Raw genomic sequence first — 25,252 nt, 5'->3', positions numbered from 1 at the left:
GCACATAGTAATATCTTGGGTTTCCATAAACCATCTGGGGAACAAAATGGCCACAATTGCAGAAGATTTTATCTTTTTTCTTACTGACCCTCTATCTTATTGCCTACTCTTTTGCAGGCACTTCAGGATTATGGTAGCCTCTGCTACTTCAAAATCAACCTCACAAAGTCCTCAACACTAAACATTTCCATCGAGTCCACGGTCCTTATTCACCTTCGCCCTTTGTCTTTCCGTTGGGCCACAGACTCGATCAGGTACATGGGTACTGATATTACGCCGGATCCTGCTCGCCTTTATGAGGCAAACTTCATCCCTTTGCTTAATCTTAAACAAGACCTTCTCTGATGGCAATCCCTTACGCTGACATGGTTTGGTCGATGTAGTGCACTCAAGATGACAGTGCTGCCCCTTATATTATAGTTAGTACAAGCGCTCCCCATCAAGCTTCCCATGTCATTCTTTCAGAAGGTCAATGCTTTAGTCTGCACTTATATTTGGTCACATGGGGGGGGCACGTTTGGCTTTCCATGTTCTGACCCTGCCCAAGACGTGGAGGTGTGGGTCCGCCGGATATTCGCTCCTATTATAGAGCTGCTCACCTCGCACGCCTGGCTGACTGGCAGTGCCATGCAGCTGCCAAGCACTGAGTGGCCATGGAGCTGGAGGATTCTGGGGGCATGGCCCTGAGCTAGTTGTAGCTGCGTTGCCCCTTACCTCCCGACCTAGTTGCACACCCAACTCTTGGTACCACTCTTGTACTTAGTCGAGAAGCATTTCGCAACACGTCTATCTCTCCGGCGCCTTCTCCTCTGGTTCCCATTCAGGAAAACCCTGACTTCTTCCAGAATAAGAGGGCCCTCAATTTGCTCGTCTCAACTACTGGCTACTCCCACTTAGTGGACTCTCTCACTTCCCACCGGGGTCCTCCTTGCCAATTATTTTACTCGACTGGTGAATCCCCCATTGATTTGCTGGAGAGGTATTCAGCTCCACTCCTACTTGCATTCTCTTTTCCAGGTATTTCTCGAAAATTGACTGCTTTTAAAGCTTCTATGTCACAAGGGAGAACCAATTCACTATAGCCTCTCCACCATCTACTTTTCTCTTATCCACCCAGAACCAGATTTTGTGCCTTCTTTCCTATCTAAATGGGAGTCTTCTTTGCTGCGTCACAACAGAAAAAGATCTTACACTTTGCCCATAAATCTTCTTTGGCCACCAAAGTACAGGAAACCAGTTATAAGCTTCTCACGCGTTGGTGCTGGATGCCATCTAAATTTCACTGTATTTCGTTGCAGTTTCCTGATGTGTGTTGGCGTTGTGGAGCCGATGGTGGCACTCTCATCCATGTCTTCTGGCAGTGTCCAAGGCTTCAGCCCTTTTGGCGAGGGGTTACGGACATGATCAAACAACTTACTGATGTGGACCTGCGTGATGACCTGGCGGGCTGCCTGTTGCATCTTTCGGGGAGATCCATCAAAAAATATAAGGCTTTTTTCACTATTCAGCTGTATAACGCGGCCAGGGCTTGTATCCCTATACGGTGGAAACACAACCAATGACTTACCCTTTCATTGTGGTTCTCAAAAGGTGAACGAGCTTAGGGACATGGAGGATCTCACAGCCACCCAGTATAATAAGGAGGAGATATTTTGGGACACCTGGCGCCCTTGGCAATACTTTGTATTTACAGATGCATACCTGACCAAATTCACTCACTTCCACTGAGTGTCTTGCCTTTACCTGCCTTGATTTTTCACCCCGGGAAAAGGGGGGGGTGGGAGTGTGTTTGCATGCAACTCCCTAGGGCTCCTGTTCTGTTTCCCCTATATCGCACCTCTCCTTTCACCTTTTTCACTTAACTCTTTCTACGCTGTTCTACTTTACTTCTCTTTTCTCCTATTTGTTCCAGCCTCTACAGTACCCTACTGTGGGGTCCCCCCCCCTTTAATTTTTTCCACCCCATTTTACTATGTCTTTTCAATATTGGCATGGTTTTTGCTCTGTCGATTTGATATTTTCTACGTTACTTTTCATATATTTGTAACTATACAGTCGGTCCGTGCTCTTTTTGCTTTAGCATACTCGTCCTTTTCTTAGGATGTTATTTAAATGATCACCCAACGATTTGTTCTGGTCCTGTTGTTATTTCTGTGCGGTTTCATTTGCCCATGATACCTTATTCTCACATACAAACTTAATGAACCCCTAAAGATTCTGTGTGACTATTTCAAGCTTGGTCTAGATGTTTATACCAGTTTTCTCTGTATTCTGGTAAATTTTTCTCCTGGTTCTCTTTTTTGGTATGTTAATTTCACAAAGAATAATAAAAAAAAAAAAGAAAAGCCACAATAAAAAAAGCACTATCGTGGATGTATTCTGAGCGTATACAAGTATTTCATTAAAAAATGCTCACCCAACTGATACATATGTGAATGAAACATATTGATAATTCCTAGATTGTAAACTCTAACGAGCAGGGCCCTCTGTTTCCTCTTGTACCAAATTGCACTGTAACTGTTATGCCTACCTTCATTTTGTTAAGCACTGCGAAAACTGTTGGCGCTATATAAAATTCTGTATAACAATTATATTTTTTTTAATTGACCCAGTTAAAAACAGTCAAGTGAATTACCCCAATTCCTTGTAAAAACAAAAGTTTGCTTTCACAACCTGTCATGCAGCTGGACTTTATGGTCAGTGGCCAATTTCAACTTTATGCCTGACCTCCAGACAGCTTACAGCAAACCTGATAAATAGCTGTCAAACTAGGAGCTGCCTAAATCACCCATCCCCCAAGGGCAATGAACAACTAAAAAATCAATATGCAAAGTACCCCCAACACAGACCAGAGCAGCTGTTGATGGAAAACAATCTGGAGGGACACCTGTCCTTAGTGGTACTACTAGAGCAATGGTCTAATTCAAGAAAAATGAGAATTCCTTGAATTTTGAAGAAACCAGAAGATCATGTTTACATTACTTAACACCTGTATACCAATTATTAAACGGGATTTATATAGCAACAGTTTACACAGCGATTTACAACATAAGGGAAGACAGTACATTTACAATACAATTTAATACAGGAGGAATCAGAAAGCCCTCTTCGTTAAAGCTTACAATCTAGGAGAGGGGGGTCAAGAGATATAAAAAGGTAATAACTGTGTTGATGAGCTGATTGAGAAAATAAAATTGAAAATAAATTAAGTCATATGTAAAACAACAAAAGCAATAAGCATGTCCTAGAGAAATTCCAATCAGAAGTCAAGGAGACATGAAAAAAGCAATATACTGTATTTATACTTTGTATATATAAAATACACAGATAAAAACGCACACCGACATTATGCTGAATTGAAATATTTCTGGGTGCAGAGTGGCACAGTCGCAATATTTTATACATTAAGGCCCCATGCACATATCGTGTACTCGGAATTAGCATTCCGCCATGCAAATTGTGAGATTGCAATTTTCATATGATTCTGCCTGCTGCAGAGGGCAGCCTATTCACTTGAATAGGCTGCCTTTTGTACTTTATTGCCCAAAAAGAAGTTCCTGCTCCTTTTCAAGCAACAATCTTCACACAATTTATAAAGGAGCAGTTTGCTGCAATTGCTGTGCAATTCTGTCATGCGACAATCATGGCAGAATTGCATTGCATTTGTGGTGCCATTGAAAGATTACTGCACCCAAACGAACACGGCACTTTGTGCTGCCATTGCCACGATTTGGATTTGAAGCAGATTCGCAGCATTTGGGCCTATGATCCCAACTCGCGAGATGTGAATGGGGCCTACGGGCTCATAGACACAAGGGCAGAGAGCTGTACACCTTGGGAGGAGAAAGAGGGGAAATAAAAGGAAGAGCAAATTTCTGGACCCAGAAGTGACAGGTGTTTGCATACCTCCACCTGTGCATATCAAAGAAAGGCAATTCAGGTAACCTCACATCTGAACCTTTACTTGTACCCATGGATAGATGCGCGTCCAGATGTGCACCTCATTCCTATGTTAATGAGCAAAAGTCTTTGAAAATGTATAAACATTATGGAGCAAAAATATAAGATTTAAAGAAAAAAAAAAAAAAGACAAAATGCTTTGTAAAAATTAAAAAAAAAAAAATTGGGGTTTTTGCTATTTTAATCATAGAATACATTTAATACCTTTATGGGTTAAACACCAAAAACAGAGGCAGGTATCAAACTTTTTTAGCCTTCTGTCCAATTTACTGCCAGTAACCCCACTGAAGTGAATTCCTCTCAGCTCCTGTCACTGTGACTCCCTGTCACATATGGAGTCACTGAAAAGAAAAAGATTAAATCTCTCGAAATAAGAAGAAAATAGAAGAGAGAAGGATTGTGCTGGTTGCGTCATATTCAAATGACTGCGGTCTGAAGAAAAATAGGCATTTGGAGCAGTTATTTGTTCCATGCCTGGAAGGTTAAGGGTTGCTAATAACCTGTAGTTAGGCTCCAAAAGGGAGTTAGTCCCCCAAACGGGAGATTTAACTTCACTTCTTGTATCAGTTACACAGGGTTCCACAGGAACCAAAAGTAAAGAGAAATAATCACACAGAGGGGAAACACGGATCCCTTCAGACTCCGAATCGGCTGAGTGATGGCAACTGACAGGGGGCTTTAGCTTACAATGTGCTGAATCTGGGTCACAGAAATTCAGTTATTAATATACAGGATTTATATAGCGCCAACAGTTTGCTCAGTGCTTTACAATATAAAGGGAGACAATACAGCAATAATACAATACAAGAGGGTTAGTAGGGCCCTGCTCCAGGGACCTTACAATCTAATAGGGAGGGGCTGGTGGAACAAAACGGTAATAACTGTGGGGGATTAACTGATGGGAGAAACAGAAGATTTGGTTATTAGCTGAAGGCAGGATAGGCTTCCTTGAACAGAGAGATTTTCAGGGACCGCCTAAAAGTGGCTAGAGCAGGCGATAGCTGGAGAGATTGGGGTAGGGAGTTCCAGAGGATGGGGGAGGCTCTGAAGAAGTCCTGGAGACAAGCATAAGAGGAAAAAGACAAGGGAGCTAGAGAGCAGAAGAAGAGTGGAGAGGACTGTTTGAGCAATATTTGGAGAGAAGATTGGTGATGTAGCTTGGGGCAGAGTTGTAAATGGCTTTGTATGTTATTGTTTTGAATTTTGTTGGGCAATGGGAAGCCAGGGGGCTGATTGGCAAAGAGAGGTAGGTGATTAGGTAGATCAATGATGAAGGAGTTACAATAGTCAAGGAGAGAGATAACAAGGGAGTGAATAATTTGCTTAGTGGTCTCAACGGATAAAAACGGGCATATTCTGGAGACGTTATGGAGGTGAAGTCTACAAAATTTGGACAGTGAATGGACTCCTGTAGGTCACAGCAGTAGAAGAAGCGCCAAAAGAGCTTTGGCCCTACATTTCCTTCAGATCTTGACCAAGCAAACGGGGGACAGAAAATAGAAATATCTTAAAAGCAACACAGACATTAAAAGAGAAAAAAAATCTGTCGAAAAGAGTCTGGCAGAAGTTTCCTATATGTCCAATTCTGGTCAAGCCAAGAAAAAATTGGCTGCAGTAGAAACTAATAAGCATGCCTTCCCAAATTTCCCTAACGCATACAAAAAAAAATGCTCATCCTTCAGATTTGTAACATTGTGGCCAATTTATAATGAAGAGAGAAAGCACTTTGTGTGTCATAATATGGAGTGGAGCTTGCGGTGTCCCTTGGAGTGCCATGTGCAAAAACTGAATAAAACTGTAGGATGGATGGAGAACCCGGTTATATGATCTGTCCAAAGGACAAGTTAAATACTGGTACTTTTCTCCCCCATATCATGCATTAAAACAGAGCTTTATTTTCTTTTGAAGCAATCAAAGCGAAAAACCAGATTTAGGCCATATAGTGGGTTTAAAAAAAAAAAAAAAAAAAAAAAAAAAAAAAATCAGACCAATTTTTTCCTGTTTCAACAAATTAAAAAACATTTTAAGAGTTCTTCAAGCTGCAGAAATCTACCAAGATACATCAGCCATATAGCATTTCTCCAGTTCAGGCCAAACCTTAACCACTTCAACACCAGGCACTTCCACCCCCTTCCTGACCAGGCCAATCTTCAGCTTTCAGTGCTGTCACACTTTGAATGACAAATGCGCAGTTATGTAACACTTTACCCATATTAAATTTGTATCTTTTTTTCTTTTTTAGAGACAGATGATAAAAAATTAAAAAAAAAGAAAAAAAAAGTTTTTCTTAGTTGCAAAACTTTATAACAGAAACTAAGCAATTTTTCTCCTTCACTGATGTGCGCTGATGAGGCTGCACTGATAGGCAGCAATGATGAGCACTGACAGGCACTGATGGGGCTGCACTGATAATCAGGAAACGGATCATCAGTGCCCTGATTATCTGTGTAAATGTCCCATCTCACTTGCCAGTTACCGGCTCTCCTTTCCTCACGCTGTGATAGTGTATGAGAAAAGGAATGCCGATAACGGCAAGTTTGTTTATATGTGATTAGCTGTGTCCAAAAGACACAGCGACGACGGAGCGCACCGGATGCATGCCCCAGGAGCCACGCAGGGGGTGTAGTTCTGGGGGGGGGTGTTTAACCAGAAAAGAGCCATCTTTCAGCTATACCATGGGACTGAAGTGGTGAAACACCATAGAAAAGGGTTAAATCACATAGTAATTCAAGGTGCAAGTTTTGTATGTAAAGTTTTAAAACAAAACATGACAAAGAATTAAAACAAAAAAAAACAAAAACATGACTTTGGTAGAACTGTTTGAAATAAAAAGTTAGCAGCTATAAAATTTGTTTTCATCATAAAAACTTGTAGAAAGCTCTTTGCCTGCCAGCACAAAATCAAGCTAAGAAAAAGTGCTCATGAAGCAGAATAACCAGCAATCTCTTGAAAAGTGTTTATCTCAGCAGGAGAGGAGAGTCCACCATCTGCACACAACCAAAAAATGTGAAAACACTGGAAGGAAAGTAGGAAAGCAACAGAGATCACCCCACAGCTCATACAGCAACAAGGCTGGCAAGAAGAGTGCCAAATGTTTTCTCCAGGAATTTCCATGATGACTGGTCCAGCCTACCGTAAACACCACCTCACAGGAAACTACAGTAATGGGCAGCTGCTGGAAAAATGGTCATGAATTTTTAACAAGGTTAAACGTAGCACTGGCTCCTGGGACTTATCTAATAGTGACAAACATGCATAACTGAGATTTTCAAGCACACATATATGACAAAGGCAATACAGGAATGTCTGGTGAAAATTTTGTGCAAATTCTTGAATGTAGTTAACATTTTAAAGCATGGTCTAAAATGTCCAGCTCACTTCTAGTAAAAGAAGTGATTTCATCAGGGGAAAAAAAAAAAAAAAAAACAGGGTTTAATTGGTATCTCTAAAACCACAAAAGTTTTAAATGCCTAATCTATGTAATTTCCAAATAGTAAACCTCTGTTTCAATGTGCAGCTCTTGCTGAACTGGTCTCCTGTGCATTTCTTTGCAGTTATAGCAGGGAAGAACAAATGTAGATAGCTAGGTGGGTTGAGAACCAGAAGATTGGAAAATTCCTACTTTTAGGTGTGCCTAGATTAAAGTGGTTCTAAAAGGATAACTTTTTTTTTTTCCAATGGTACAGCAAAGAGCAGCCCCGAAAATCCTCTACCAGGGTCCCCTGCTGGCACTCTCTGCTCCTCCTCTAATGTGTCTGCCCCACAGGAAGCAATTTGCCAGAGGGCAGACGTGCGGACTCACTCCCAAACTGGGTTGTATGCATCAATAGACAAAGCACGGCTCAGCCAATGGCTCCTGCAGCTGTCTGTCCTGTGAATACAGCCTCAATCCTCCTTTTTCGGGGTCCCCCACAGATACACTGGGCTCCCTGCCAAATGCTCCCATAAGATGTGTGTTCTTTGGGCACTCATGCTTGCCCGCTCCCAAGCCCCGTTCTGTGTGTCCATAAAACACACAATTTGGGGCTTGGCCCCACCCCTCTACCCTTCTCACTTGCTGTGTTCGACACCAGCAGGAGCCAATGGCTCCTGCTGCTGTCTCTGAACCAATGAGGTGGCCGAGAGACAGGACCTTAATCTTAAGGCTTCACAACTAATTTAATCAGCTACTGTAGAGAGTGAACTGCTATACCAAATTATTTATACAATGCTGCAGAGACAGAACTGCTTTGTTTACCTTAGGTGATCTGTGGCTCATCTGCAGGGTTTCAGTCTGCTAAACCTAATAAACTGTTTCTTCTCTGCAACATTGTATCAATACCATATAGAAGTAAGGCTATGTTCACACTAGCCTTGTGTGCAGGCGGCAGAACTCTGCCAATTCTGCACATTACAGCACATGGTGCTGTTCTAACGGGAGCGTTTGCGTCGCGTCGCGTTGCGTCGCGGCAAAACGCGGCAAAACGGACGCCTCTGGACGAGTCAGGAGGCTTTGAAGCCTCCTATTCTCGTCTATGGTGCCGCTCCGCAAACGCCCGGCCGGCGTTTGCGGTGCGGTTGCGACGCGGTTGCGGGGCGTTTGCGGAGCGGTAACACCACTCAAACTGCATTATAGGCGTTTGTGGGGCGTTATTAACGCTCAGCAAACGCCTAGCAACCGCCGCTAAACCGCGCATGCGGCGTTTGCGGAGCATTTTCGGAGCGTTAAAAAACGCTCCGCAAACGCCGGACCAACGCTTGCCAAACGCTATAGGGGCGTTTGGCAAGCGTTGGCAAAACAGCCTAGTGTGAACGAGCCCTTAAGCTCAGTTCACACCAGGGCAGAGCAGAAACACGGGTAGAAATGACTGTTTCTACAAACTCGCAACACACTTACAGTGCCACTGTTTAATGACATAGCAAACGCAGTTGGCAGTCCAGCATGGTACAACACGCACTTTGCTTATGTCCACAATTTGGTACATGAGCCTCTTTAGCACATTTTTGGAGCAGAGGGAGGTTCATTCAAGTTAATGGTGCCACTCCAAAAACCCACCAAAACACAATGCGGTAGCTGTGGTCAAATGTGAACTGGGCCTAAATTCTCTGAGGTGGCGAATTTATTACACGTTTGGTGCTGGATACAGAAATGTCTATATACTAATATGTCATTAGGGTATGGTCCATACGCTGACGTTCCATCTATTTACCATATGAAGTGTTTATGGTTTTAAATTATTAGTTTACAAACAGAACATATGGCCCATTTACACAGAACGAATAGGTAAGAGAATTCTTAAATACAAATTTTACAGTGCAAAATATGTTCTGATATTATATCCTCTTCTGGTTGAATGTTCTTAAAACTATTTTTCTCATATAACGCTCAGCCATAGCGCACCATGTAATAGGTGATAGCAGCCTCCGTCTAACTCCACCCCAAAAAGAAAAAAAAAAAAACCCACCGCTTTAAAGCTCAGACATTCCTATGATGTCTGGTGTGAACGGCTCTCAAAGGTCATACCACAGCATCTGGGCTCTGACTAGTCCATTCTAAAAGGAGTTTTTTTTTTGTCTGTGGTGCATTTATTTTGATGCTTAGAGTCATTGCCTTGCCGCATTACCCAACTTCTACTAAGCTTCAGCTGGCAGACAGCCACCGTGACAATGTAGGGTAGGATATTTTGGTAAGCCTGGGTCTTTGTTTTCCACCTTGATGATGGCAAGTGGTCCAAGCCCTGATACAGCAAAGAAAGCCCACATTATGATGTTCCCACTCCCATACTTCCATTGTTAAAATGAGGTTCTGAGGTTGGTAAGCTGTGCCCTTTTTGCGGCATACATAGTTCCAGATATTCTCCCTGAACAATTCAACTTTTGTCTCATCTGTCCCAAAAACATTTTTACCAGAAACAATGCGGTTTGCCATAGACACCCTGCATGTTCAAGACTTACGTATGGCAGACTCAGGAACAGGGATGTTTGCCAGTTCCAGTGTCTTCAAGCCTTTAGCGGTTACTCGTGAGTTCTTCTATAGCTCATTAAGGATTCTGCATTGTGCCTTGGGGGTCATATTGGCTTGGCACCCACTTCTAGGAAGAGTAGCCACAGCACTGAACTGTCTCCTAATGTTGCTAGGGGGAGGTGTCTGTTGTCATGAAGGAAAAGACACCAAAAACGTGTGTACATGCATTTTTGATGCAGTTCCATTGAAGACTATTATGCACACAATGCAGTCTGCTGCAGGAAAGAAGTTCCTGCCCTTTCAAAATTGTCTCACAATGCACAGATATGAACTAGATACATAGGAAATTATGTTTAACGGACTGTAGTGCATTTCTGCAAACGGAGAAACTCACTAAAATTTGCAAAAGTGTGAACCTAGTGTTAGTTATGTCTCTAGTTAGCAAAGATTGCCTCTCAAACACCACCAACCTAGCCAAACTCCCACCACTTATCACAGCAGCCTTACAAATCAGCCTAAGCCAGCCTAAATTTGCCTAAATTGTAACAGGCAACCATATTTGTATGCAACCTATCATGAATTGCAAATATTAATATTACATGCAACATACCCACATAATAAAGTTAATACACACTTTTAAAAAGGTGTAGGAATAGGATGTTTACGATGTCAAATATTTTTATACATACCTCCCACTTAAAAAAAAAATTAAAATAAAAACAGAGGCTACAGTTTTGTCCACAAACAGAATGCTAGAAGTGTATCAAGTCTGCACTGAACAACATGGAAAAGTGTTTTTCGTTGTTTTGGGACAGTGTATCTTTTCTGTGACCTCAACTGGCAGAAAATTATTAAACGGCAACAGTTTAAAAATGTAGAGCATAGCCAGGCTTAGATGGCAGCATAGCAATTTCTAAACTTCAAATAGAACTACGGACATTTTTTTGCCCATTTTGCAGAGTAAGGCAGGGTTATAACCCTTGTGAGTTTATTTTTGCCACCTGTGTCCCATTGCAGAGATTTCCCTTCACTTCCTGTCCCATAGCCAAAACCGGAAGTGAAAAATAATCTCTGCAAATTAAGGAAATTCCTTGGGGGACCCCCAGGTCACCGGATCCAAACTGGAAAATTTCTGCTCTATTACTTTTCTAGGGACAACCCAAAATTTGGGGTTTTGTTTACTTTGACTCTTGATAATGATAAAACCGGAAAACAGAGAAGGTGAATTTCTCTAATGGGGGGGGGCAGAGAGCAATAAAAACCTGACAGATGTTCTAATCCCTCTTCACTTTATCGGAAACAAAAAAAAAAAAAAAAAAAAAAAGAGTTTCAGTGTTAATTATACCTTCACCACTTATCCTAATTGTCCAATAGCCCACTATAAAAGTAAAGCAGACACGATAAACTAACAATGAAGTAAATTAAGGAGAACCGCTTTACCAACAGAAAATTCTAATGCGAACATTTCTAGGAAAGACAAAGTAAAAACTAGGTGCACATCTTTATGATTTTTTTTTTTTTTTTTTTTTTTTTTTTTTTTTTTTTAAAACGGTCACTTGCAGCATGCCTAATATTTGGAGATTAACCATACTCCTAGACTATAAACTCTAAAGAGCAGGGCCCTTGACCCCTCGTGTTTTGTTACTGTATTGTCTCATGCTCTGTCCCCCACTATAATGTACAGCGCTGAGCAAACCTTTTAGCGCTATATAAATACTGTATAATAATAACGTATTTTTTCCGAGCACCCCTCAATTACTTCAAGTTCTATGTCAGCATGTCCAAAGCTAAAATGAAAAATCATTTTAAAAATGGCCTCTAAGAAAACCATACATGCATCTGGAATGTAAATACATGATCATTGACTTGCAGCCAGCATACACTTTACATATGGTAAGATTTCTAACAAAAAAGTTGGCAAGGGTAACAAAAATGTTTTAAATGCAAACAATATTTTCACTCTGAAAACTGTAGTGTAAATCAAGCAATAGCAGAGCTTCACTTCTAGAACATGTACTGAGGACTACCTGCAGCTCTGGACATGCTCCAAGAACTCATGTCACTGGGAAAATATACACTGAAGGTAAAAAAGCTTTTGCTTTTGAACTTCACCACAAATCCAAATCAGTGAAAGCATGTTGCAAGAAACCTAATCTTGTACCTGGCAAACACACAGTTATGGGGAGGAGGGAATCGACATATGAAGATCATACTTAAAGGAATGTAGGAAATCTGATCCAAACAGCAGTCCATTGTAATATAAAACTTGTACTACACCTCAGAGTCATTAATACATTTCAACTCCACTTTGATTGACTAAGTAGTGAAAAACAAAATCCTAGCAATAGTTAGAAACTGAAATTAGGATTTGCTTTAATGTCCTACTAAACACATTTTACACCTGTGTTTCCAAGCCTGCAGAAAGAATGCTCCCAATCAGCTGAACGTAAAACAGTAACAATAATTTGAGGAAGATTTTCCTATTAGGCAGTATGCCTCTAATACTTAACAGCTGTGCAGACTTCATAGGCTGCAGCAGCAGCAGAGTTTACCACTGTTTACATTTGGCAGGAAGACTTGAGTTACTTTTTTTTTCCAAACTCTTCCTGGGTGTCTTTCACATCAATGCTGCCTTCTGTAGTTTTTGCTCGCTCTCCGTCAGACAAAGGGCCTGGGCAGAGCTTCAAGGAGCGCTTGATGATGAGAAGGTTTCCATTGTATTCAACCCCATTGAGCAACTGATGCAGGGTTCATACCACTCTCCATATCCAACTTACATCATTGCAGTTACATAACGACTGCACAAAACCCATTGCGTTTTTTTTTCAGCTTCGTGATCTAAAAATGACTGCAGTTTAAAAATTGTGGCAGTGTTATTATCTAATCCCAGAACAATGAACTCATGTTCCAAAGGAAAAATAGATCTACTTCTTCCCTTAAAGTCATTGATCAGCTACAGTAATTAGTTACAAGGCTTGCCATGTAACAATTTCTACATATGACAGAGGGCATTTCCCATTTTAGGGCTCATGAACACGGCCACAAAAAAAAACAAAACACTAAAGTTTAATGGAATGGAAGTGGAACTTTATACATCTCAATGCAAGTACTTTACTGACCATTTCACTTTATGCAGGATGTTTCTGCCAACAAGATCCTGCATAGTTGGTTAATCATCTCATTACAACTGTGTGCATGTATCCTTAGTGAGTTACGACAACAATCAAGATAATAAAATACTGGTAACCTACAAAGACTTAATACAAAGTGAATTTACTAATGGTTGCCCACTACCAGCAAAAATCATGCTTAAAACTTTTACGGAAAATTCACACCAGTGTGTTTTAGCGCAAGTCTAAAATGCAGGTCAACAGAAGGACATCTGAAAAACGCTTTGTGATGTGGTGTCCTATTCACACCATAACGCTGTGCATGTCAATGTTAAACCGTGACTAAAATGGATAGAAATGTACATGCATTTTCCATCCATTTTAGTGCACGTCAGGGTCAATTGGCCCTAAAACAACCTGAGGAACTTTTAAATCGTAAGATCTCATGAGGCAAGGACATCCTGTACTGAATCCTACTGTAGATGTAATATTTCCCTTTGTTTCGTAAAGTGTTGCACAAACTGTTTGTGTTAAATAAATCCTGTATAGTAATAATTCTCCTCCTACACTGAACATGCGATGTTAGAAAAGCCAGCAGAGAACGTTTAAGATAGAGGGGTTTGACCTAGTAGCTTCCCAGACAGTTGTTGGGGGCAGGGGTGGACTGACAACTCATGGGGCCCCTGGGCAATAGGGGATCATGAGGCCCCTGTATCCTTGCCCAAACTCAAAAAAAGCCTATGAAAAAGGTACCAGGGGCATCTCATGGGGCCCCCTACTGACCCCAGGCCCTCGGGCAGTGCCTGAGTTTCCAAATGGTCAGTCCGCCCCTGGTTGGGGGGGTCACCTACCAATTCTGGGCCTAGTATAAAGAACAGCTAACTCCATCAGCTCTACTTTTAATGTATAAAGTACTTTACGGGACCTTTGTTAAATATCTATGCTATTTTTTATTTTTATGTGTTTTAGTTTCGGTTTCTCATTTGGTAACTAATCATGGCTTCTTATGCCCTGTGAGGGTACTGGATACCATGTTATTTTGCTTATATATTGAACCTTAACTCTGTACAATCCTACTCGCCTTTGTACCAGCTCAGATTGTGACCTGTATTTGCAGGATCTGTGGACAAGTTTCTATAATTATTTTTTTTTTTTTCAAATAAAAACTTGTTATGGAAAAAAAAAGGCAGCAGAGTATTTACATACCCCTGATGTCAAGTGACATCCCAAACAGCGGCTAATGGTGTCATTTCAGCAGGATGGACACAACAAGGTTCTTAAGTTCCTAGGATTTTTACTGTGATTTGTCACAGATTGTACAACCAAAATACCTTGAACAGTATGTGGGGTGCTGTAAATGACCACAACAACACATACATGGAGAGAGGACAAGGCATTCTCCAGCCAGGCTTCATAGAAACAAAAGGATGCAATATTGACAAATGCTGCCAAACACCCCCCAATGTTTTGTAGTGAACACAGGACTGGCCACTGTTCAGTGTGTCCCAAACCTCACTCACCCGAAGTCATCGTCCATAGACTTGAAGAAGAACTTGTAGTTGGGTTTGTTGAGCACTCCTTTGAAGTCTGCCAGGGTCACCCTCTCGGAGGGCACAGGCAGCTTGACCAGATAGGGCGTCTCCTGCTCATCCAGGTGGTAGATAACCTTGGTCTCCCCCATGGCGATCCAGCCGGGGTGAGGGGAGCACACAGGGGCCGCAGGCTGCTCTCTCCAGGTGTGGGAAGGGGCCCAGCCCCAATGGCTGTCATTCACGGCAGGCCATGGGAAGAAAAGGGAGACAGGCTGTGGCCGGGTGACACACTCACTCTATAATAGAGGAGGAGGATGGGGAAGGTGCGGAGGGCAGTGAGCCGGCCAGAAGCGGAGTGTCTGTGTGTGAGGAGAGGCTGTGGGGGTTGGGGGGGATACAGTCTGTGTGGAGGGGTGAGGGGAAGGAGGGGGGCACTAATAAACACTTTACTGTGTGTGGCCTGTCAGCCCCTGCCCCGCACCGAACCTTCCAGACTGTCCGACCAGCCACTAACAGGCGTCCCTGACCCTCGGAGGACTCTGAGACTCTACACAGCTACACGCAGGCCTGCCTGGAGCCGTTCGCCTCGTCTTCCCGGCCGGTTACTCGGTGTGTTTCTGTCACTCGGTTCCCGTCTCTTCAGAGTTGCGCATGCGCACGACACGCAAATCCCAGCCGCTGTCTGCGCATGACCAGATGAACCGAGCCGCAAACACTGCTCACGCCTCTTGTTATCACGTGATTTTCTGCACGCCCGGATATCCTATCTAGTCTGAGCCACTGGCAGTTCTCATATTCCAGTATGGCAGTGTGCTCAGGATATGTTGATTACAGGTACTTATATGAAAAGGTCATTAATATTAGCTAAGAATTAGCCTGCTACCTGTTTAGAGGCAGTAAGTTATTGTTCATACAGCTTTCAGAATGTGAAAGAGTAAGGGCCTGTTTACACTTGCTTCAAAACGTGGCTTCAGGCAAGCTTTTTTTTTTTTAAAGCAGTAGTAAACTACTAAATGCCCTGCAAGGTAATGTCATAATGTGATAGTATGCATCACGTACTAGTACATTATGAAGGACTTTCTGCTCTATATTGTAAGTACTGCTACAGGGCAGCAGGGCTGCACAAAATCATGTGTATATATACATGATTTGCATTTCCAGGTAGGGTGTGCGCACCACCCTACTTGCGCCGCTATTGACTAGAGATGTCAATCACTGGCCAGCACTCGGATCGTCTGCAAAACCTGACAGGCAAGAAACCTGTGTGTAAACACCACAGGTCTCTCTCCTGTCAACATGGACATGCTGCTTTGTATCTGTAGCTGTCGATCACCAGGTCCCAGACGGAGATTCCCCATGGGCACCTGGCGATCACCAAAGAACAGTGAAAGGGGAGAGGTCTGTGTGTAAACACCACAGGTCTCTCTCCTGTCAACATGGACATGCTGCTTTGTATCTGTAGCTGTCGATCACCAGGTCCCAGACGGAGATTCCCCACCGGCACCTGGCGATCACCAAAGAACAGTGAAAGGGGAGAGGTCTGTGTGTAAACACCACAGGTCTCTCCTGTCAACATGGACATGCTGCTTTGTATCTGCAGCTGTCGATCACTGGGTCCCAGATGGGGATTCCTCACCGGCACCCAGCGATCACCAAAGAACAGTGAAAGGGGAGAGGTCTGTGTGTAAACACCACAGGTCTCTCTCCTGTCAACATGGACATGCTGCTTTGTATCTGTAGCTGTCGATCACCTGGTCCCAGATGGAGATTCTCCACCTGCACCCGGCGATCGCCAAATAACAGTGAAAGGGGAGAGGTCTGTGTGTAAACACAGATCTCTCCCCTGTCAGCATGAACAGGCTGCTTTGTATTACACAGCAGAGCAATACAAAGCAGCTTGTTTCCCTAGTAAAACACACACAGCACACTTAGTAAACAAGCACGCAGTTAACCCTTTGATCACCCCATATGTTAACCCCTTCCTGCCCATTCATACAGCGTCAGTGGTTTTTTTATTAGCACTGACCACTCTATTCGTGTCAGTCAGTTACCCCCCCCCCAGTGTCAGAATGCCCGCCACAGTCCCACTATAAGTTGCTGATCGCCACCGTTACTAGTATTAAAAAAATAAATAATTCTAGTATATATATACCTCCATTTGTAGACGCTATAACTTACTAATTTACACGTATTGGGATTTTGTTTTTTAGGAAAGACATGGCAGAATACATTTTGGCGTAAATTTATGAAGAAATTTGATTTTTTAAAATTTTTATATCGGATATGTTTTATAGCACAAAGTCAAAAATATTGGGTTTTTTTTTTTCCAAAATTGTCCCTTTTTTGTTTATAGCGTAAAAAATAAAAATGCAGAGGCGATCAAATACCACCGACAGAAAGCTCTATTTGTGGGAAAAAATGACATAAATTTCAACATTTGGACAGGGGTACTAATGAGCCTGGGATCTGCTGACTGGTGGTAGTACTGAGCTGGGGTTCTACTGGGCCCCTTTAAAACAAATGGAAAATCAACACACACACAGGTGTGGTTAATGTGTGTCGAAGTCAAAGCAAGTGTAAATGAGCCCTAATAGGAGTAGTTTATTAAAACTGGAGCAGCTGTGCATGGCAACCAATCAGATTCTGTCTTCAGCTTTGTCAGTTAAAGCAGAGCTTGAAAACTGAGTTCACCTTTTCCAGAAAATATAATAAGAACAGAGCACAAGAGCCCCTAGAAAAAGATAACTTCTTTATTAGGGAGACATAACCAATTCGTAATACTATAGACTCACAAAGGAATTCACATTATAAATTTAAAATAGAAATTAAAGGCAAAATATTTATGTATACTTAAAAAAAAAACATTATAAACTTTCTATATGATATCACATAAGCTCTGTTCTCAACTGCATAAGAGCTGAGGGAGTAAAAACAGCAGAACACTGACCTTCCCAGTGAATGACTGTGCGGGGGGGGGGGGGGGGCATGTCATGACAAGTCTGATAATTGGAGAAGAGTAGGCTGAGTTCTCAGCACAATCAGAAGAACACTGATCATGCTGTCCTCTCCTGCTTAGCGGGGTCCATTTTATTTATAGGAGAGCAGAGGGACTGGCAGGAATACCAGGGAATTCACAGAAAGGAAGAAATACAAAGATAAAAGGATACTTTTTCATACAAGTACATGGTACAGCAGGCACATATCAGGAATATGAAATGTTGGGTTACATATTCTTTAAGCTTGGTTGATGAGCCTTGTAAAGTTAAATTCTTTCTGAAAGCATATTATTATGAATTGGTTGCATCTCCCTAATAAAGAATTTAGCTGCACTAGAAGCTCTTGCGCTATCTCTTTTGTTTATTATATTTTCTATTGTGTCTGGTTTCCTGCAGGTACAGGCAGAGCTGCATCGGCAGGGCCGGAACTAGGGGGTGCTGGGTGGGTTTTGTCCCCCAGATTTCAGTGGTGCCCACCCAGGAACAGTGACAAATCATGATGTCCCCTATCACACACTGCACACAATGTAATCGATATTTTATCAGTAGCCGCATCTTTACTCTTAATGTCATTGCTGATCCCTGGAGTTTCTGTTCAGGCTGAGAGCTGGGGGCGAGTGCACTGTGCTGTGCTGATCCTATTGCTCATTATCTCACTCGCAGGAATCCTGTCATTGAGGTAATCAGAGACACAGGATTGGCAGTGCACAGCACAGCATGCTACATGAACAGGATGGAGTAGACTGAATCTGCACTGCTTATCATATCGCTGTTGTCTGCCCGCCTACAGTCCACCCCCATACAGTGCACACACAGCAGTGAGAGGGCTTGCTGTGTATGGATGTGCAGAAGCCAAACTGGATTGCATAAGCAGTACACAAAGTAGCAGTAGCTCATGGCTGGCTGAGTCTGAGGGGGTAGTTGGTGAGTGCATACTAAACCCCCCTCTCCCTCTTGATATTTGCTGATGTCCCTCTCTCTGCTGTTTATGCTGCTCACTAATACCAGTGCGTGATCTTGCGCTGTTTCCAGTTCGTGATCTCGCACTGTGTGTTTGATTCCAGTGCATGAGCTCACACTGTGCATTGATTCCAGTGCATGATCTCGCACTGTGCACTTATTCCAGTGCATGATCTTACACTGCTTGCTGATTCCAGTGTGTGATCTCGCATTGTGTTCTGATTCCAGTGCGTGAGCTCACACTGCGCATTGATTCCAGTGCGTGATCTTACATTGCGCACTTATTCCAGTGCATGATCTTGCACTGCACACATATTGCAGTGCGTTATCTTGTACTGCACGCTGATTCCAGTGTGTGAGCTCACACTGCGTGCTGATTCCAGTGCGTGATCCCACACTGCACGCTGATTCCAGCAGTACACAAAGTAGCAGTAGATCATGGCTGGCTGAGTCTGAGGGAGTAATTGGTGAGTGCATACTAAACTCCCCTCTCCCCCTTGATATTTGCAGATGTCCCATTCTCTGCTGTTCGTACTGCGCACTGATACCAGTGTATGATCTTGTGCTGTGCACTAATTCCAGTGCGTGATCTTGCACTGTGCGCTGATTCCAGTGCGGGAGCTCACACTGTGCATTGATTCCAGTACATGATCTCGCACTGTGCACTGATTCCAGTGCATAATCTTGCACTGCTCGCTGATTCCAGTGTGTGATCTCACATTGCGTTCTGATTCCAGTGCATAAGCTCACACTGTGCATTGATTCCAATGTGTGATCTTACATTGCACACTTATTCCAGTGCGTGATCTTACATTGCACACTTATTCCAGTGCATGATATCGCACTGCGCACTTATTCCAGTGCATGATCTCGCACTGCGCACATATTGCAGTGCGTGATCTCGCACTGCATGCTGATTCCAGTGTGTGTGCTCACACTGCGTGCTGATTCCAATGTGTGATCCCACACTGCACGCTGATTCCAGCAGTACACAAACTAGCAGTAGATCATGGCTGGCTGAGCCTGAAGGGGTAATTGGTGAGTGCATACTAAACTCCCCTCTCCCCCTTGATATTTGCAGATGTCCCTCTCTCTGCTGTTCGTACTGCGCACTGATACCAGTGCGGGATCTTGCACTGCTCGCTGATTCCAGTGTGTGGGAGGGGGGGATTTGAAGGAGAACTAATGGCAGGTGCAAAAACATGTTACATATGGGTGGAACATGTAACATGTTCCAAAAGGTGAACTTAGTTTTTAAATATCAATTCTTTTTAAAAAATTAAATAAATAAAAAAACAAGCAGAAAAAGTGATACACAGATGGAAGGAAGGGAGTTTATTTAGGAATGATTAGGTTGGTGCTGTTTGTGAGGTTCCATGAGGTGTCGATTAGGGGAGTAGAAAATGAAGCCATTTGAGATTGCGATGAAAACACACTTCCGAGAAATTATAGCTTACTGTGGTTCACTATCTTTTTAATGCAAAAACTGCTAAGACATGTTCGTAGGTTAAGTGGCTCCTGTCTAGACTGGCTATAGTATCTTTATGCATATATGTGGGACAGGAACCTGAAACTGTACCATTGCTTTCCATTGTGCTTGTTCACATATGTCCAGTGCAGCCATAGTGCAGGTTCAGTGCGAATTCAAAAAGGGTCCTGCTTGGGTGCAAATTCAGGCCCATTGGGAACGTTGCTGAATCGCACATGTCATCAGTTGTGAACAGGATAAAATCCTGACCTGATCCTCATGTAAACCTGATCTGAAACGCTGAACAACTACTTTGTCAATTAGCTGTGAAAACTCGCACTGCACATGTGTAAAGCCACACTAAAGAGGGCCTCAAATGCACCCCCCTGACATCACCAAAAGGCTGCACATAATGTTCAATATATGTAATGCGGTAATGCATGGGTTCACATGTGGCTGCACTCTGGCAGCCTACCAGGGACCTTATACCAGCAAAGTGTTTTACCTTTTCAGTGAATAATATTATAATCATTGCTTGTGCCTCTGTGTGGGTGAAACATTTGCTGTTATTTCTTTATTACAAAACCAGTAAAAAAATAAAAACCACAACTCTGAACATGGAAAAAAAATTTAAAAGATTACATTCCCTGATATCATCACAATTATTGGAACGCTATAGCTAGTAACCCTTCAAGCATGGTAGGCCCATCAGAAGATGGCTGGTAGCTTGTACAGCACTAGTGATGGAGTGAGAAACAGTGCTCTGGAACCACTTGCATTGAATGAAGGAAGTCTGCCACAGCATGGAATAAGGTAAGTATTACATCCTATTACTCTACCCTCTAGACCAGCAGCTCTCAACCATGGGTGGACAGTAAATTCTTCCAAAACCTTCCATGCGCCAAAATGGCTGTAATCAATAGGTAGACCACAAACAACCTGTTGTTGGCCCTATCCTAAACCTTCCCTACACTACCTATAAGGTTTGGGCTATAAATACACTTTAAATTCATAATTTATTATAAATAGCTATATAGGTTCAACAAACTATTGATGATTTAACCACTGTGGCCATAGAGATCCATGGCTAATTTTTTAAAAATGTTTTTATATGTCTGAGATGGTCAAAAAGTAATTCTCTAGGAATTAGTCAAATAATAAAGTTATTTTTGTGATACACTCAACCTGGTTTGGAATTTGTTACGTTGGGTTTTGACCTAATTATTGGAGAAATACCTTAATCTCTGTTCATAGTGTTTATCATTTTGGCCTTGTAGTCAGAGTTTTGTTTCTTCCCCCTTTTTTCATACAGGGTTTTTGCCTCCCTTAAAAATAGCACACAATTGCAGTTGTATCCCACAGTAACCAATCAAATTCTTGTTTAATGTTACCCCCCAAAATAAACAGTGAAATGGGCTTGGTTGCTATTAACAACTCCAGGTCTCTGCATATTTTTAATTCTCATTTTTAATGTAATGTTATGTCCCTACAGCAGACATTTTTGCATAGTGACTTGTCAAATGAAAGCATGCAGAAACCAGAATGGGTGCAAACTCTCAGAAAGCAAGTCTGGCAGACAGCAGAGAAAAGTGTTCAGGGTGAGGGTAGTGTTCAGCTCCAGCAATAGATAATTGGAACCCAGGAGGAGAATGAGAAAGTGATGGCATACCCCAAGCTGGCCTCCCTCCTGAGCCACACACATACACCATCCCAGCAGCAGATTGCATGCTTCCCTGCCAACCTACCATGTGCACTGCAATTCAGCCGAACCTGGTGGCCACAGGAGGTTTATTTGTATTTCTGGCATTGTTTTGTGCTGCTCCTCTGCCCACTCCAGCTCCAGATTTCTGCCTGCAAATGGGGATCTACTACAGTGTCGCATATTAAGGCTTGTACAGGCAGACATCAGCAGCATTTACTCCGAGATCCCCTATGACACCAAGATCCATGCTCTCCTGCATTCCCACTGGCCTCCAGAATGAGGGAAAAGTCGCAGGGCTTCTTTCTGCCAGCTCTGGCTGCTGCTCTTTACTAGTAGTGAAGCTGGATCCTGATGTGCAACACTTTGCTGGGAAAGTCAGGTGCCCAAGGCAGTCAGAGCTAGCCAGAAGAACACCCGCATCTCCACTCTCAATGCAGGAGTCGATGGGAGTGCAGGACAGAGCACCCTCAACAAGTTGCAGCCCCAACTGCTTCTACAGCTAAATATTAGGTGTCAGAACAGATAGGAAACCTGGACCTGGTTTGAGAAAGACTACAGCCCAGTGGTTGAGAACCACTGCTCCAGACTTAAAGCAGAACTCCAGGCAATGACTTCTTTACATGTCCTTGTTGCTGATTTCCTACTTCACTGAATATGTCATCCATCTTATGGTTCAATCAGTAGTTGCTCTGAAATAGTCTATTCCTTTTCAAACCAAACCGTTAATTCTCTTTGGTTTCCTGTTGGTAAGACCAGTGGCTTCTATGCCTCCTATTTCCGCAGCCACTGGTCTTGGCAGATCCCTTTATGTAGTTCTTTCGCTGGTGGGCGGACTGAGACTCTCAGACACATTCAACATGTACAGGCCTAGTGTACCCACCCACATTCATTACAATTCTCTGTAGTTGATGGGAACTGTAGTTTCCTTTTACTGCAAAGAAAGAGGAGAGGATATGTTGTAATCCCTGCTGTTACACCTCCTCCCTGGCTGAGCAGATACTTTTATCATTTGAATTACAGAGATGAGGTCATGAAAATTCAATTAGACTTTTCTCCTAAATTGTAAGGATTTTCATAATTGTATTAACTGTTTTGTGTAGGAGGGTGTACTTATCAGTGATTTTTTTTCTTTCACATGGACATCCCATCTGTCCATTTTTCATTCATCCATTGACGGATGAAAAACTGATAGACTGATGTAAACGGATGATCATCCATTTATATCCGTGGCCATTCAGGAAGCAGATCTAAATAGATGTAAACAGACAAATGGTCCGTTTTCACATCAGGTTGTTAGAAACCGACACGCACAGCTGTCCTAACAACCAGTGGCTTATCCCTGTAGTCAGCAGCAGGGATGAGTCATTGGTTGTTCAGGAGCCAGCACCCACTGGCTTCCTAACAATGACGAGTCATCCCTGTAACAAAAAAAAAGGCGTGAAGTTCTCTCCCAATCCTTACCAGGCCCTCCAGGTTTGGTATGGTTTTTTGGAGGAAGCTCACACTAAAAATTACATAAACAAAATGATGCGGGGTCTCCCCCAAAATCAGTACTGAACCCTTATCCAGGCATGCAGCCCAGCAGGCCAGGAAAGGGGGGGGGGGCGCGAGCGTGCAGCCCAATTCTTGAACCATACCAGGCCACATGCCATCAACATGGGGGGGATGCTTTGGCAAGGGCCCTAAGTCCCAGTTTCCTGTTATTTTAAATAGTTCATTTTGCCTAAACAATCTGTTTTTTTGTGATGTGGCTGTTTTCAGCATTTTACTATACCATAATGGGAACTTATAGCATCATGGGAGACTTCCCAGCTGCTTCCAGGAACAAAATTAAGTCGAGACGAGTACTTTTCTGCCATTTAGAATTAGCCATGTATTCTTATCAATGAACACAAGGCTTCTTTTGTATGATCAAGGTGGAGAGGCGGGCAGATGATGTCATGATTTCCACGTCAGCCAATCAGAGAAAGGCTTCTATTCATAAAAAATACAAGCACATATGTTTGATGATTGTATTGCATTTCATTGTTTACATTGATGGTTTGACATTTAAAGGGATAGCACACCTTTTTTCTCATTATTTGTTTTTGTCCAGTAGTCGGATGATAGAATGCTGATTTCCTGTATTTATTTTACAGTAAGCGCAAAGTTTTTTCTGGCTTGGATAAAAATAAAAGGTTTCCTCTGAATGGCTGAGAAGCATTCGGCTTGACTCAATTTTGTTCTTGCAGCAAACGAGAAGTCTTCTGAGACACTGCCAGAATCACTGCATATTGCATGTAGCTGATGCTACATACCATATAATCCAGTGTTCGCATCAGCTGCATCACCTACTAAAGAATATAGTTTGTTTGGATATGCTTGGCCCAAACAAACTAATTAAAGGCAAATTTGTCTTTATTATGTTTTGTATTGGATTTTACAGAACATAACAAAAAAGAAATATGGACTGCCTAAATCTGGAGCATGGAGAGAATCCAAACAAATATTTATGACATACTATGCTCAACAGTGAGATCAGGGACTCACGGTCAGACATCAGAAAAATGATTAATATATCCCAGGGTCAAGACCCCGAAGAAGATACAACAGCAGACCCCTAAAAGACCTGAAGGTTAAACCTAATTAATCGTATCCAAAGTATCGTGCTGGAGATAAACAAGTGTCTACAGGCCCAACAGTTCAAACGGATGAGGCCCAACCTTAGTGAGATGTAACGGGCACACAAATCCTGAAGGGTCGAAGAGGAGGAGAAATGGAGGCAGACCGACCATAGGAGTTTGTTTATCATAGGTGTTATTAGCAAAGGCCAACATTTCTTCCATTCGCATAATATCATTGATCGCAGAAACCCACAGAGGTAAAAGGGGTGTGGTGGCCGTCTTCCAGAAAGGGATATCAATTGGCAAGCCACAGACAGGAAGAAACTCAATAAACAATTCTTCTGTGCCGACAGCGAGCCTGGTTGTATAGAGAGGAGAGCAATCTCCGGCAAAGAGGTCAAGGACTCACTATAGATTTTATTATAAATATCAAAGATTTGATGCCAAAAGGGTCATATCAGGTCACAATCCCACCATATGTGGATCTGAGTACCAACAGCTTTATTACAACGCCAGCATAGATTAGACATGGAAGGAAAGATCTTGTGAAGGGAGAAGGGATCCCTATACCATCGAGAAAGGAGCTTAAAATTCTTCTCCGGCGAGTAGCAGGAAATAAAAGATTTGTGTGTAAAATTAAATGACTTGGTACAGTCTCCCAAGATCCCGGGACCAAGCCCCAGTAAAGGGAGGGAGTTCAGAGTGAAGTGCATAGTGAAGTATTTTGTAAAGGGAAGCTAAAACATGTTGCGGAGGTTCAGAGAGAGAACACAAATGCTCAAACTCATAAAGTGGACGATGAGTGTGAGAAGTGGAATGCAATTGTTTACAAAACGAGGATAGATGTAAAGCTGTCAGCCAGTCCCTGGGGCCTCCCAGGAGAAGAGGGAGACCTGTCTGAGGGTGAATAAAATCATGAGCTACTGGCTATGAAGCACAGGCAAAGGGACCGATAATAGAGATTCCAGACCCCTGCG

The 25,252-nt window shown here is 42.7% G+C and overlaps 1 protein-coding gene across 3 annotated transcripts in view; it reads right to left on the bottom strand.

Moving 5' to 3' along the window:
* DVL3 (dishevelled segment polarity protein 3) overlaps positions 1-15,224 on the bottom strand; it is a 193,388-nt gene extending 178,164 nt beyond the window's left edge. For all 3 annotated transcript variants that reach the window (XM_089685465.1, XM_089685466.1, XM_089685467.1), the window contains exon 1: positions 14,535-15,224. In XM_089685465.1, coding sequence (XP_089541591.1) covers positions 14,535-14,695 — 161 coding nt within the window. In that variant the 5' untranslated portion in view covers positions 14,696-15,224. The remainder of the gene's footprint in view (positions 1-14,534) is intronic.
* Between the last annotated feature and the right edge of the window lie 10,028 nt (positions 15,225-25,252).

Source organism: Staurois parvus, unplaced genomic scaffold (genome assembly GCF_062004578.1).
Source record: "Staurois parvus isolate SC_StPar_1 unplaced genomic scaffold, SC_StPar_1.0 ptg000376l, whole genome shotgun sequence".
NCBI lineage: Eukaryota > Metazoa > Chordata > Amphibia > Anura > Ranidae > Staurois > Staurois parvus.
Note: the sequence above shows the minus strand (reverse complement) of the source record. Positions and strands in the feature narration are given on the sequence as shown.